We start from the raw sequence: 16,228 nt of genomic DNA on the forward strand, positions 1-16,228 counted from the left end.
TGTGCATGTTGGGTAGCAGTACAGTTGCAAACCAGTGAGTTTCATTATTCTGGAAGCCTAGACTTAAAAACCATTTGGACACCACATATTCTTCTGCCTGTTAAATTATTTAATTCTGCATCTCTAGCACTCTTTGATGATTGATTGACTTTATTGATTTCATAGTGGGGAAATTTACTGTGTGCTGAATGTACTGAATAAGAAAAATATTTTGATATTTTTTTTAAAACCAGAGGTTTAATTCATCCATATATAACTCTTACATTTATTAAGGGTTTTAGAATATTTTTTTTTTTTAGAATAACTTATTAATTAGGCTGAAATGCTAAAAGTACCATAAATTAACTTTTTTTTTAGTATTATGTCTTCAGAACTGGGGTCATTACAGGGCTCAGACACTTTGTCCCCAGCAGACCTTGCTCTCTTAATCTGGCCAAGTGGCTAATATAACAAACAGTCAAGGTGCAAATATTAGTTTTACCTAAAATAATAAGTTGAAACATTTAATGAACATAAGAGCCTTTTCAGTCTGTTTGAGTAACAATAGTAGTGGCTTACACTTTGCATTATCATTGCAAATTAACGTCGATTGACAGCATAATAAAGTCTGATCCCTCTTATTGTAATCTCTAACAAGCAAATTCTTTGCTCTTCATTTAAGAACAAAATCTTTCCAACACTATCTCAGCGTCAAATCTTACTGGCTAATCTACAATCTTAGTAATAAGTAATCTTATCAATGTCTTGCCATACTGTACATGCACAGTGGTTGCTGCATCATGCTTTGGATTGGTTTCCCTGGGACAATGTTTTGTAAAACACATTTTAAAAACACTTCTCAAATATGTCTCAACTCAACCAACCACATGGTTCAAACTTGGAGGAAATTATTGACTAAAATATACACAATATTATGTGCCTTACTCATTATATCTGTGTACATTCCAGTTTTATGTAAAACACTGCTTATCATTGGATGTATGTCATGAGCTAAAGGAGAAAGAGAGAATTGCATTTCACATATTTTTATGTTTTTATCTAGTGGGATTGAATATGGTCCCACATGCACTCAATGGATCAAAGTAATCTCTGTTGAATCAGTGTCACTGCTCTGTCTGCATGCTATTTAATCCCCTTTGGTGTAGCATTCAATATGTTGTACAGCAAATGGATGGTCTACATTTTAAATGAATAGACAGAAGATACAGAGTTAAAGATTAGAAGCAATGATTTTGATGTAAATATTGGTCAATTCCTCCTTGGAGGTCTCTCTTTGCTTTATAATCATCTAAACCTTTAAAAATATGCAACCTTTTTGAAGGTAAATGGAAATCATGTGTTTTCTAAAGTTGTTTTAACCAGAAATGTATTTCTTTATTTTAACACAAAGGTCTTGCCCTCTTACTGTTTTGTATCACTGTTCATTTTCCTCTCTCACCCCCTCGTGGTTTTCCTCTGGATTAAACTGAACATGGATTCTCATTATTAGTCTGGCTCCTCCCTCTCTTTGACTGGAGCTGTTTCCTCCCTCCAACTTATGAGGAGAGCTCGGCAGTGTGTGTTAATCCCGGATTGCACTGCCCTGCCGTCTGCATCCCGTTGTTGCTGGGAGAGCATGGCACGGCTCCAGGACCCCTGTGCTCACACCAGATAGAAGTGAATGTAAAACAGAGGGAGAGAGAGAGTAAAAAGAGAGGGAAAAAAAGAAAACAGAGCTGCAATTGGACTGTTTCACGACTGTCACAGCTGGTTGAGCGCTGTGCTGCACTCATACTTATTGAGTTTCAGCCACATATACTCATACTACAAGAGAGGAAAGGAGAAGGATGGAAGACAGTTTTTTGCAGCCCTGGATGCTAATTTAAAGGGAACTTCAGTGGCCATCTGGGATTCACAACATTCTTCTCTGTGTTGCATCTTCCTTATTCCTGATTTTTTTTTAAAGGAGATTTAAGTTTTATTTTGTAATTTTCTAACTTGTTCTTCTGCTGTTTCATCTGGAACTCTGTCTAATATGGAGTCTCCTACCAAAGAAATTGAGGAGTTTGAAAGTACTGCCTTAAAGTACCTACAGCCGGAACAGATAGAGAAGATCTGGCTAAGGCTCCGTGGATTGTGAGTACATTTATCTTTACTCTTTTTCACTGCTATAATCTGTGCGAGCATTAGGTCATTTGAGCTCAGTTATTATTGCATCACGACTTAAACTAGTTTAGTATTTAGTACTATACCTAGTAGATACACACTGGGCTAAAATTGTAATTAAAAGCTGAATGTAAATATGTTTTGTGTTTATTTTACCTCAAAAACTGACAAATCAGATGAAGATATTGGATCTGGCTTTTTATTTGTGCTGCAGTGTTTTGTTTTCAATTTTAGCTATTAGTGAATAAGGGGGTGAGGGTGAGTAAGAGCGAATAAAACTGACTAAAATGAAATATCTTTCAAACAATTTCTAGATTTGGTAAGCATTGTACAAGATTAGACCTTTTGATTATTATTTTTTTTTCTTGGGAGGAGTGGGGCACATACGACGGAGTATTAGGGCCACACATGAAGAGAAAAAATATTTTTGCCATGACGAGATTAAACTCGACATGTCGACATTGAACTCAACATTTCGAGAATAAAGTTGAAATGTCATGTTGAGTTTAATCTCGACGTGTCGACAATAAAGTTTAAATTAGTTCAAGAGAGCCAACCACTGCACAGGATACATGCACAGAATCCTATACAGTTGCAGCACGTCAAAGACTACCTTCACTCTTAAAGGAGAAGTTCGGTTTTTTACACTTTAAGCCCATTTTCTGTAGTGTCCAGGATGAAATCGAATGATCGACACCAAAAGTTTGACAATTGGTCCTGTCTCTGCTTTTTGGCTCATTTAGAATCAACCCCTGGCTGCTTCAGAATGGCTTCCATAGTGCATGTCCGATAATGTCCTTAAAACAACCTTAAATGTTCTTTTTTTTAAATATGCTACTCACCGGGTCGTCAGCGCTGTTCAATGACGTTCCAAAAAAAGTTTCGTGAAGAAAAAACGTTCCTGTAGTGTTTTATTTAGCATTTTGTAAATCCCATTGAGTTCTGTTGGAATAGTCAATATTCCGCTGCCACCGGAAACGGAAATGGGGCCGGTTTACACAGTTGTAGTCTTTTCGCTTCACTCTGTGTACTTCGACGTCGAGAATCAAGAATCCACCTTTCGTATTCCATTTTCAGAGTTTTTTTAAGTGTTTAACAGAGACGTTAGCACCTCGACGTCGGAGTACACAGAGTGAAGCGAAAAGACTTCAACTGTGTAAACAGGCCCCATTTCCGTTTCCGGTGGCAGCGGAATATTGACTATGCCAACAGAACTCAATGGGATTTACAAAATGCTAAATAAAACACTACAGGAACGTTTTTTCTTCACGAAACTTTTTTTGGAACGTCATTGAACAGCGCTGACGACACGGTGAGTAGCATATTTTAAAAAAAGAACGTTTAAGGTTGTTTTAAGGACATTATCGGACATGCTCTATGGAAGCCATTCTAAAGCAGCCAGGGGTGGATTCTAAATGAGCCAAAAAGCAGAGCAATTGTCAAACTTTTGGTGTCGATCATTCGATTTCATCCTGGACACTACAGAAAATGGGCTTAAAGTGTAAAAAACCGAACTTCTCCTTTAAAACGCAGACTGCAGCTGTGGAGCGCAGTTGCTCTTTTCTCCAAACTTTGGAATGTCGAGATTAAAGTCGCCACGATATATCAACTTTATTCTCCAAATGGCGACTTTAAAGTCGACATGTCGAGTTTAATCTCGTCATGGCAAAAATATTTTTTCTCTTCATGTGTGGCCCTAATACTCCGTCGTAGGCACACCTTCTTGAGGCTTGCAAAGGTTTTTAATCACACCTGTTTATGTTTGTGCACTTGTGCATTATTTATATTCAATGGGCATCAATATAGTTTCTACCTAAATGTAAAAAAACAACAACTAAAATCTTGTTTGTACCTCTCTCTACAGAGGTTTCCACATCCAAAACTATACCCTCTGGAGTAAACATACGCCAACTACAGAAATGTGTCTGATTTCTGATGTATGGGTGTTATAAAACCCTGACCTGCTATTTCTCTAATATCTAACTGCAAAACACATAACTAGATGAGAAATAACATTACATATATATATATATATATATATATATATATATATATATATATATATATATATATATATATATGTGTGTGTGTGTGTGTGTGTGTGTATAGATAGATAGATAGATAGATAGATAGATAGATAGATAGATAGATAGATAGATAGATAGATAGATAGATAGATAGATAGATAACGACATACAAGTTCAAACCCCATCAACAACACCTTTCTCTGCAAATCTCACAATTCTTAACTTTCGCCATAAAACAGGCAAATCCAAACAAACCCCTGAGTTGACGTAAACTCGGGGGTGGTGCCTTATTTGGTTCTGGCCTGTACTTTTGTCATGCCCCGAAATTTACATACAGACCAGCCCACTGGTTCACTGGCCCAAGAACATGAATAGAAGTTGCGAAATGTAAGACACTAGTTTAGCTGTTTAATCTACAGTTGGGTTTACAGGCATGGGTTATTGGGGATGAAGTGTCGACTTCTGGGCCTCTAACTGGACCGGGCCCGTCTTCAGCCGGAGGAGGGGGGGCTGGGGGCCAGTAAGGCAGGCGGGGGGGGAGGCATGGTGCCACCGGTGTCCAGGCTACCATCACTGGGTAGGGTTCGGCCGCTCTGTACCACGCTGACTCCCTGCCCCTGTCCACCAGGGGCTAGGTTCGGTGCCTGGTGTGTTTCGATATATGTGCTGAGATTTGAAATTCCCCCTGGACATTACTTTAGGTATGAAAGGTAGGACATGTCCTGGAAAAATTGTACGTCAGGTCACCCTACCATATCAACAATTTCAATGTTTCAGTGAGTGAGTGCTTGTTGCTATGATGCATCTTTGCTCAGCAGCTTTGGTCATTGTAAACCAACCAATCAGCGCACAGCTTATCTAAATATTCATGAGCAAACCATAAAACGAAGAAAACCTGTCGTTTCATTCTAGGGCTTTTAACCAGGCTTGCATTAGAGCTCATAGAACAGCAAATAGACCATTTTCAGCCCAACCAATGTTAAACACCCTATTCAGAGACCTTAAGGACCAGCACCAAATACCCTATATAATCATGTTATATCAATGTCTGATATAACATTTAGAGAGACAAGACTTTAGGCTTTCACTTAGTTATTTTTGTGTGGAAAAGTGATTAAAAAAGCGACTCCTTCTATTCCTACTCTCATGTACATTACACTATTAGCTGCAATTATTGCAATAACAAGATGGCACCAATTTTTTGATTGTCTAAGTTTGGAATGTTTATGAATATCTGATGATGTTTTGACATATAGTTCTGAGATTTGTAAAAGGTTCACATCCTCGCAGGCACTATTATAGTATTTATGTAAATCAACCAACCAATCAACACCTTTATGGCCTTTCCCCCTGAGCCAAGTCAAACTCTGCATGTCATTTATGTGTGATTTTTCTTATTATCCAGTTTCCTGTCTCATAATTTTTGCTCAGCAGGGGAATGATGAAGCAGTGTTTCTAGGAAGGTTAGTCTATGAAAGGAAATGGACAATGTTTGTGTGGGAAGTCAGAGAGAAATACATTATCTGTCATCACAACAAGTGGTGACTCGGTTAATATACTTTAAGAGAGCTCTTCAGGATTTTCAGGGTTTACTAAAGTTATTTTACATGATTATTTCTACTATGATGCTTAATTTAACAATATTTCACTCTGTCTGTCTGTCATTGGTAGTTTCCCTCCTAGGGGAAAAGCCCAGGATGTAAGTCCCTCTGTCATAATCATCTGCCACATTAAGTTTCCCTGGATGATTTCATTGTCTCCTCAATTTGGTCCCCATCATAACCATCTGTCTTTTTGGATAATTGATGGCCAGTGAGTTAGATGGTAGTGGTGGGGGCTGATGCTTTTTTTTTTTTATTTCATTTTATTTTTCACATTTTTCTTTCTTTCCATCTAAGATTAATTGTAGTATCCTTTTTTCTCAAAGGTCTCCTGTTGCATGTATGAGACAACATTAGCCTTTATTCTCATGGAGAGAGCCAGCAGCCTCACATGTTGACGCTTCATTCAGTGTATCTTGTGTGCATAGCAGGTAGAGATTAGCATTATGCAGCGTGTGAGGGTTAAGATTGGGGAAAGTTTCAGTGCCCATGTGATGATGTGGATGATGGAGAGTGTATGTGGGCTTGAGAGTGTATTTGATGGCGTGCTTATGCACTGCCAGTTTATCCGTGGAGATTTGTTTGGCAGCTGTGTGATTTATGTGTGAGTGTTGCTATCACACCACAATCTCCGGCACAGGCTCTGGCTCACCAATCATCTACAGATAGACAGGTAGAGGATTCTCTTCTGAAAGGCTGCTCTCAGCTCCACCCTCAGTGTTCCAGTCTTAAATCTGTTATATCTGCTCTGCATGAAAAAACAAAAAAGTTACATGTTTACCTTTTCAAACCTAAAAGTCAAATAACTGCTTTTGTTGTTAACAATTAGGTGCAGCACTTTCGGTAAATGGGTCATGGGACCCAATGCATGGCTTTATGGTGGTCTTAGCTCCCCTTAAACAAGAGAGCTAATTTAGCGGACAGTTGTTGTTCAGTTAGCTGGTCACTAACCTCATCAGACATATTATAGATTGTCTGATATAACATTTAGAGAGATGAATGTTGTCTTGTCTTTACAAGCAACTTTTCTCAGTCTGTCGGTCCAAAGATGCCTTAATAGATGTCTCTTAACATACTCGAACATAAAATCAATAATTAGCTGAAATCAAAATAAAATCAAGATAATAAAAATCATCTTCCATTAAAATTAAATGCTATTATAATCTTGATTAAATTAATAAAATTTCTGCAGAAAGCACAGTCACAAACAAATTGCTCAGTTGCCTTTTATGATTTATTGTACCGTATTTTCACGACTATAAGGCGCACTTAAACGTCTTTTTTTTCCCTCAAAATGTGCGGTGCGCCCTTTGGTGCGGTGCGCCTTATGTGTGTTGTAACTGCGACTTTTGAGACCACCTCATTGAGGAGATGATGAAAGAGTGGCTGAATGTAAGGAGACCAGATGTTTTTTTTTTCACTCATCACCATCGCTGTTAATATGTGACTCCATGCGTGCCCATCTCACAGCTGATGTGAAAAACATGGGGAAACAAATTAACGCTGTGCTCGCTGTTCAACCGCTCGACATCGGTGTGAACCGGACCCAGCAGGTGCAGCAGAAGCAGCGAGTTTACATGCAAAGTCAATGGTTGACGCGCGTATAGGCGCAGCAAAAGGTCCCGCAGCCTTTAAGCATCTGACGCACCGCCAACGCGCTGCTGCTGCTCGAGATGGAAAAATTGAAGTTTTGCTGCTGGACGCGCCGCATCAACCAACCAGAGAAGCTGATCTGGGAGCTGACAGCGAGACAGACACAGCGCTCTGATGACATATGATATTAACGCAAAGAAAAGGGCTGGATGGATGAGGAGATGATGAAAGCGTGGCTGAGGGAGGTGTATGTGAGGAGAACAGGTGTTTTTTTCCACGCATCACCATCGCAGTTAATCTGTGACTCCATACGTGCCCATCTCACAGCTGATGAGAAAAACATGGTGAATCAAATGAACGCTGTGCTCGCCGTTATCTCGGGGGGTCTGACAAAGGAACTTCAACCGCTCGACATCGGTGTGAAGCGGCCGTTCAAAGTAAGGCTGCGAGCGGCGTGGGAGCGATGGATGACAAATTCCGTCGGCAGGTTTCAGGATTTTAAGTTAATTTAGGAGTGATCACAGCGCTGTGTCATCTGCGATGTGTCTGTCTCACGGCCAGCACCCAGGTTTGATTAATACTTTGTAATAAATACATAAATAAAGCACAGTCATACTCAGTTTTGCCCCCGCTGTATTTTTAAATACGCAGTAGAGGTATTTAAAGGTAGTAGAGGACATGTACCTGTATATAAAAAACGCGCCCTATAGTCCGGTGCGCCTTATGTGTGTGTTAAATACAGAAATGGGACACATAACTGAGAGTGCGCCTTTTAGTACGGTGCGCCTTATGGTCGTGAAAATACGGTAATTTGAAAATAATCGTCTGAGATTTAAAGCCCAACCATGGCTGGAAGTCAAACTTCTAATAAGTTAACACATTTGAAGGTAGAACTTGTGTAATAATATATCAAGGAATAGCAATGATTTAACATTGCTGAGTTAGGTTCCTCTTGGAATCCCATTTACAATCACTGGCCCTTGCCCAGCTTTTCTCAGCAAGAGTAAAAATTTTTCTCAGAAACTGCAGACTCAAAGGTGATGGCATTAGATTTGTGGAGAAAAATGCATATATAGAGTTACATGGTTGTCACAATTAAATTATCTGATTTTTAGAAAAAACTATTCTCTGACTGAATTGAGATCACTCAGGCTGTAAATTAGAAATTTTCTCATTTTCTGCTGCAAATCAGAAGTATTGAGAAATATTTCCAGAACAAATAAACTTAGTGTTAACACTTTTTAAACAACATATATGTGACTGTAAGTGTATTACTGAGTTTCATATTATTTTGCCATATCAACCCTTTGAGCCCTGGAATCCTTCTTTTTCTCTCCTTTTTTGTGTTCCTGGTCCACTGTCAGATTCCAAAACAGTCAGGGACACTTTTCATTTTGCAACAGTTTAGTGTTGCAAAATCCTATTTTGAGTAAAAGTCCTGAAACATTTCTTATTTTGTTATAATGAAAATGTAAAACATTGTGTACAAATGATATCAACGTCCACAATTTGTTGTGCCTATGGTGAAAATGCAAAAAAGCATAACTTCTTGGTACATTCACTCAACTTTATTGCATATAATAAACAAATCCCAATTATAAAGAATTCTACTTTTAATAAATTGCATGATTTCTCATAAACTCCTAAAAAAGAAATTAAGCTGAACAATGTCCAATATTTATACTTAACTATTTACCCTAATGGTCTAATCAACAAATGCTCAAAATAAGAGGCACTAGTTTTCATGTGCAGCTTTTTTTTCATAGTACATACAATAAGTGGGTGTGATCAAACATTCCTTTTAAAATTTGGTTTCATTGTATTCAGATTTTCTGCTGTCCCGCTGCATTAATATGTGGCAGCCCACTGATGTTCTCTCCCTATTTATATAATTCCACTATTGTTATTGATGGTCCACATATGTTTACATACAAACACAATCTCTCTGCATCCATCTGGCATTGTACCAAATCCCACTTTGTGGCAACAATGACAGTAGAAAATTGCTCAAGTTGAGTTCCAGATTTTGACAATCACTTTGCAAGTGGTTAATGTTTAGATTTGCACCCTTGAATTTGCTCAATTTGGTCAATGGAATATGATCTGCTTATTGACCAAGGCACATATGCAGACAATGTAGCACATCCTGTCTGCTAAATGGCCATTGCAAATCATTTTACACCTTCTTTAAAGATCTACTCTGCACATCCAAACATGTTTGGACCTTTGAAGACATGCAAACCTTCTGAACATCAGGCCCTTAGTCTCTCCCCAAAATGGGAAAGACATGTAAATCATTCATTCAAGCAGGGTGGTTGTTTGCTAATCGTTTTAATAAAAGTTTGATAAAGGCTGCTCACTTCAACTTACTCATATCTCTATTGTTTGAAACAACAATTGATTGAAATAAGGTAGAGTATAGAAAACATACTGGATATGAGCACAACAAATATGTGATGATAGTAAAAGAAGCAAAAATAATGACTAAGAAAAGAATCTTTACTAAGGCCTTTTATAATGTTTTATACAAGCATTTCACTTGAGAAGTAAAGAATATGTTGATACTATTTCTTTTGGTTAAATAAATATATAAGTAGTTACATGACCTTTTATAAGTTGATATTCTTATTAGATGTCTATGTTCAGGGATTTCAATCTTTTATGGAAATATCTGACCCAATGCCTTTACTATGCTATGGATATGGGATACAAGCTGATTAAGTCCTTTTCTAAATTACAAATTGTAGCAAGTTTAGTAAAAGTGATGAGAGATTAAATATTATTACTTCTTTTTCCTATTGACCTTCTCAGTTTGTATCCATTTTATTCATGTCTCAGCTTTCTGTGCTTTCCTTTAGATATCTTCAAATGGTCAACGCAGCACATATCTAGATGTGACAATTAATCAGTTTTTATTTTTAAAAGCTTGATGGCCAGAAGATTGATTTATTCTTCTCATTCACTATTTCTCTGTAGTAGGATAACCTCCTTAGCTTGCAGTTTTACACAGAGCACTAAAAGGTTGAGACAGAAAACCACTGAGAAACAAATCAAGTTAAGTGCTGTGAATTGTACCTGACTTGAATTTTAACTTAGGCCTGCAGTCCTGGGAACAGTGGTGAGTTAAACCTCTTCCCTCAGCCCGCCTTCCCCCATCTCTTACTCTTCACTTTACTGTCATGAGTCCAAATATATGGATGTGTAAAAATCATCTTTTAGAGCCAATTGCTGTTATTGCTTTATTGAGATGCAGGGATTTTTCAAGTCGAATGCTAAATAAAGTGATCTTACTTTTGGTGAGTTAATATGAGTGTGTGCATCTACTTTTCATATTAACCAGCAAAGTGAGGTCATTTTGGGAAGGTGAGGAAAACGACTGGTCCCCCACTTTTGCATGCTGTTCTTAGGTGAGGGGTTGGGTTTACAACAAATGTGTAAATTGGTTTTGGATCGGGATCAATCAAGGTATCTACCAGTAATATGTGGCGCTAAGGTAGGGCTCTGGGTTGGGATACAGAAATTAATTCAAAACTGAATGAATGTCAAAGCAAAGTCCTCATGAAGGTAGAAAAACATGGATGTGTGCATGTTTGATGGCAAATTCAAATGTCCGGGCTGACAGGTGTATGTCTATGTTTAGATACAACCATTATACATGTTTTCTTTTTTAGAATTCAATAGGAAGGTATTATATTCATGATAAAAGCTAAAAAAAAAGGGATATATCATTAATAATAAGTCCCACCAAACAGGTGTTTGGTTTATTTGGAAGCTTAATTTTGGCTAATGGAATAGCAGGTTATCAGTAGGTTAACGTTTATCTGCTATATTCACTCATATGTCTGATCAACTTTGGTTCCATATAGCCTGGAAAATTGTTTGTAGACTTTTGAACCCTTTCTTTTAAACATTTTAATGGTATTAGCAGGTGGGGTCACAGGAATATACTGTAATGCTGCTTGGTAACTCTGGACTCCTCAGACATTCCTTGTCTTCTCCGTTTCTTGTCAATGTACAGTTTTGTCCACAGAACTATACCAATCGATTCAGCCCAATATTTGCTATCTTTAAACTGATAGACTATTAAATGGGTTTATACACTTAAAGCATTAATCTAATTAATAAAGGTCTTTATTGAAAACCTTGTTTTTTATGCATTTTAAAACAGATCATTTGACTTGGATTACTCAAGATGCTTCAATTTATAATACAGGAGAAGCAGACAGTATGAAATAAAATCAGACAAGACAGCTTACTTTGACCATAATATTTGCGTTCTAACAAATCTTTTGCCAAATTTAAAAATAAATCTGTTAATACAGAGCATTTTGCATGATCCTGATCTTTGTCTTTGTCTGGTGCTTCATTTTTTCCCTTATTTGTTTTTTTTGGCAGGCGCAAATACAAGAAGACGTCCCAGAGGTAAGGTCTCCTACTGGGATCTACAGTTTCTCCCATTCGCATCCTTCGCCCCTGATTACTTCTTCCTGTTCATCGCCTTGGCCCAATTGTTCTCTTTTTGATCCTTTATTATATACATTTCCTTTTACCACCTGCATTCCCAGATCTGCCAGATCATTCCCAGATGAGCTACTACTATCATATTGTATTATTTAATCATTAATTATAGGTTCATTTCCTGTCACACACTTTTTAGCCATGTTGCATAAGTGCAGTTTAATAAAAGTGTTTATTATTGTTGCTCTGATTATTATTGTTGCCTCCATCCATCAGCTTTCACTCCCAGAGCGGCTCAGCTGCTGTCAGCTTGCAGCTGAAAGAGTAAAGCACACCTTGTCATGAGAATAAATTGGCAACTACGTTTTCTTTCTCTCTCTGAGTTCCTCATTTTGATGGGTCAGCTTTTTGTTATTGCCAGATAAGTAGCGCCCTAAAGCTTGATATTATGGTGACATGGTTTACTGTATAAACAACCCGTAGCACTTGAAAGGTTGATGAATGATGAGTGAAGATATTATCGCCCTCATTATAAAACTTTCATTTATTGTGTTCTGTTAGAGATACTCTGGGGAAATCAACTCCCATTAAGAAGGAATGGGAGTTGATTTATTTACAAGGGTGAAAGTAGGAATCAATTAATGATAAAAGAGCAGCGGAGATTTAAGATAATTTTCAAAATGTTTTTCTTTATAAAAAAGTTGTTAGATATTTATATTTAATATCATTTTAACAGATAACATGTATATGACCATATTATAAAACTTTGCTATTGATGTTAAAAATGTAAAAACCAGCAGAAAGGAAAAAGGCAATAAAAAAAAAATCACTAATGGGTTAAGAGTGATTTTATAAACCTTACATTTACCTGTAACCCTAAAAACGTTGTATTTCATCTTGTTTCACTAATTGTTGTTTTTTGGGGGGTGTAAAATTAGGATTTAATATAAAAGATCAAGACAATGCACTGCATAGATGTGGCATCAAACACTGTAATACCTTGTTTTCAATACTTTTTTTTTTTTTTTTTACAAATAAACATCTACATTTGTACTTAGTCCTCTTTAACCTATTTAAATCCAGTGCAGCTGATGGCCTTAAACATTCAGTCAAATCATGGGTACAACAGCTATAAGAATGGCAAGATTATTTGGCAAACCAAAGTGAATTAAGAGAATGTCAAAAACCAAGGAACAATGCAGATTGAGCTAAAATAATGAAGAAGTTAAAGGACTGCTGTGGCAAACTGTATTATGCAACTATAAAAGAGTTTGCTATTAATTAAATAAAAATTAAAAACCTACTAAGATATGACCACATTAGCCTCAATTACCAGGCCATGCATTATTCAGGTACAAAAAGACAACAATTGTAATAATTGTTGTTGCAGAGCTGCAGAGATCCACATCTTAGGTGGTAGAATCTGCAATTATAACTTGTACTCCAAAGAGATAATCTAGAATAGACTTCTATTGTGAAATATAGTAGTTCCAATTCATGCGATAGGAAACTTTTAACAAGGACATACAAGTTGGTCATTACTCATGGAAACATGGCTGATGCAGAGAAAAGTCAGTAAAGGCTGCAAAAGACAGGTTGATTTTAAAATTTCAGCAGTATAATGACCCTTAATAAAAAGCTAAAGTTTAAATGAAATGTCTTGGATCAAAAGATCCAGTCTTTCTTTGAAAGAACATTGGCACCATCGGAAAATTTGAAACAAGTCCATCAAATAGAGCTCAGATCAACAACTACTTTGTCAAAGGATGCCTCTAATATGGTTTCGTGCCTTTTTTCATGCAGACTGTGAGATTGCCACACAGTCAGAGTAATTGAACTGAACCCTCCTCATGCTACTTATTGAAACAGTGTGAGGTCGTTCAGAGCATTACAGAAGCAGCTGTTGGGAACCAGTTTGCTCTTCCTGTCACAGTCTCTTTGTGTCACTCGCTCTCTTTAGTGGGCGGGGGAGTTCTTTCTGCAGAGGAGCTGGGTGATTGGCAGCTCCATATGAGTCTGTGTAATTACGGCAGGGCTAATTGGCAGAGAGGAACACTGGGACATTGTCATTACTGACACACCAGGACAGCCCTTCACACATGCAGATGGAGGTAGAGATGGCCCTTTTCACAGGGGGAGGCATGGAGCAATGGGAGAACACTGTTTCTGTGAGGATGTCCTTGTGTTTCTGTAGAACGAGGGGTTTGCAGGGGATGGATGTAAGGCTATATGGCATGTGAATACTATGAAGGTATATTTATGTTTACTGAAAGACTTTTGTTTTTGGCCGCAAATGGGTTTTCTGCAATGTAGGTTTCTATTTTTGTGTCAAATGCTTTCGTTCATCGTTCTTCTTTTCTTAAGACATTGAACGTTTTTTTTTTTTTTTTTTACCTTGTCATAATTGTGCTAGATCATGACCTCTGGAAAGGTTCCTCTAGCTCTATAAAAAAGGAACAAGGAAGACTAAAGCTATCTTTGCTGACCAAACTGTGATAATATTTTATTGTCATATATAGCAAATATAAAAACAAAAAGTGTAATACAATATAAGTGTTAATCTATGGTTGCACATCATACTATAGGACAGGTTCATTCAGTCACATGTTTATTCATTGGTTATTAAGGCAGATAGATCTATGAGAAATAATAGCAGTTAACGTTTTAAAATGTAGTACAGTGTTTGGTCTGCAATGCTCACTTTAAATTGGACCAATTTCCGATGCATGTTTGAGTCACGCAGAGATTCCCTCTGTCACTAGTCATGCTCATAACCTTTATGGACACATTTCTAGGCACAGCCAAGGGCCCAAAGAGGTCTAGTTTGGGGATCAGTGGATTTTGTTGCTTTTTGTGGTTGACGTGATTCTGCTGACTCCCTCCTGCCAAAACCTGCAGCACATAATGGAGTGATTCACAGCATATTTTGAAGTAGTGGAGATAAGAATCTTTAAAGTCTAAGGCCATAGTACTCGACCAAACAAAAGATTGCTTGCCCTTTCACGTCGAAGGATAGTTTCTGTCTAAAATGGAGTTCAAGGATCTACAACTCTGTTTATTTGTGAGGGAAGAATGGAGCGGAAAATTCATTCATTTTCATGCACTTACATGTCACACCAGAAGGGCTGCTTTCCCCATAATGTTTGTTGTGTCTCTGGCAGCACACATGGATGGCATACAATGATGCAAGGCAAGCTGGCCAGAGAAAACCATTTAATAGTAAATGAATAGTAAATCACCCAATGTGCACACATCAAACATGAGTCTATTAGTGTGTCATGAAATAGCCTTCCTGACTGCTATTATAGGGAATTATAAAAATGCAGTTGGTGTCACAATCTTAATTACCTTAACTTAATAAGCTCAAAAAGAGAATGTAGAACATCTTATTTTATTCTGATTGTAGACTTTATCTATACTTTTCTTTGCAATCTTTGCACGTCAGTGAACGTCCGGCAAAGATTGAGCCCCGAACAAGGTCATCTCCTCCTTCTTATACCCCATGAGTCCATGTGTTGCATCAGGTGGATGCTTAGCTGTCCGTATCAGAAACTGAATCCATGCCCTGACCTTGTGAAGGAAGGCCTTCTACTATGTCTAATCTGGCTAACAGAGTAACAGTGCACATGATTTTTAAAGAATAAACCAAACATTGCCCAGCTGCAAAAACAAATCGCCCCTTTACGATAATAAAAATTGATATTTTCTTGAAAACCCCATGTGATTCATTGAGTTTAAATAAGATATGCAAAAAGTAACAAATAATTTTTATAGGATGTGAGAAAATGTGACCCATGTGATCTGTGGTCTTTTGGAGTATTTGTGGATAAGCTTTGAACACATTTCTTTTCCAAATTCCCATAGCTCATTCCGATGAGGTGACAAGCATCAGTGGATATTGGTTTCTTACCACAGGTTCTCCATTATAGTGCTATTGTATCATTTAAGGTTATTGTGCTGAATAACCCATTCTGCCCCATTCTTAAGTCTTGTAGCCTCCATGTTTTTTTTTCTTCAGATTGTCCGGTATTCACTATGCACTCCTTATACATTTACTTTCTGTGTGCATTGCTGATCTAGCAAATTCTTCAGCCTTGTTCCTTTTCAACTTAGAGTTGAAAAGACTGATTATACTTATAAATTTTATTTTGTCTCCATGACAGGAGTATTAGAGACAGCCTGTGTGTTTGGCCGTTATTTTTTTAGTATGAGCTATTTGTTTTCATCGAGATGCTGAGTCAGTTCAGAACACTTAATTAAAAAAACTTTAAACTTTATTTTATTACTTTATTTTTCCTCTTATTCTAAAATAACATAATTCTTCTAAGAACCACTTACTATCTTCCTGATATTTAAGGATTTTCTTCTTTTACCAAGCAATTTCCAAATAAGTTTATTGAACCA

At 37.4% G+C, this 16,228-nt stretch overlaps 1 protein-coding gene across 9 annotated transcripts in view; it reads left to right on the forward strand.

Annotated features, from left to right (window-relative positions):
• Window positions 1-16,228, forward strand: part of pde1cb (phosphodiesterase 1C, calmodulin-dependent b) — a 177,589-nt gene that overhangs the window by 59,995 nt on the left and 101,366 nt on the right. For 4 of the 9 annotated variants that reach the window (XM_038281699.1, XM_038281704.1, XM_038281698.1 and 1 more), the window contains exon 4: window positions 11,762-11,788. The exons of 3 other annotated variants lie outside the window; for them this stretch is intronic. In XM_038281699.1, coding sequence (XP_038137627.1) covers window positions 11,762-11,788 — 27 coding nt within the window. Of the gene's footprint in view, window positions 1-1,542; window positions 2,116-11,761; window positions 11,789-16,228 lie in introns of those variants that run through there. 2 more of the 9 variants (XM_038281705.1, XM_038281706.1) reach the window with 1 other exon arrangement.

The sequence above is a fragment of the Cyprinodon tularosa genome, unplaced genomic scaffold (genome assembly GCF_016077235.1).
Source record: "Cyprinodon tularosa strain WSP-4 unplaced genomic scaffold, ASM1607723v1 ctg174, whole genome shotgun sequence".
Taxonomy (NCBI): domain Eukaryota; kingdom Metazoa; phylum Chordata; class Actinopteri; order Cyprinodontiformes; family Cyprinodontidae; genus Cyprinodon; species Cyprinodon tularosa.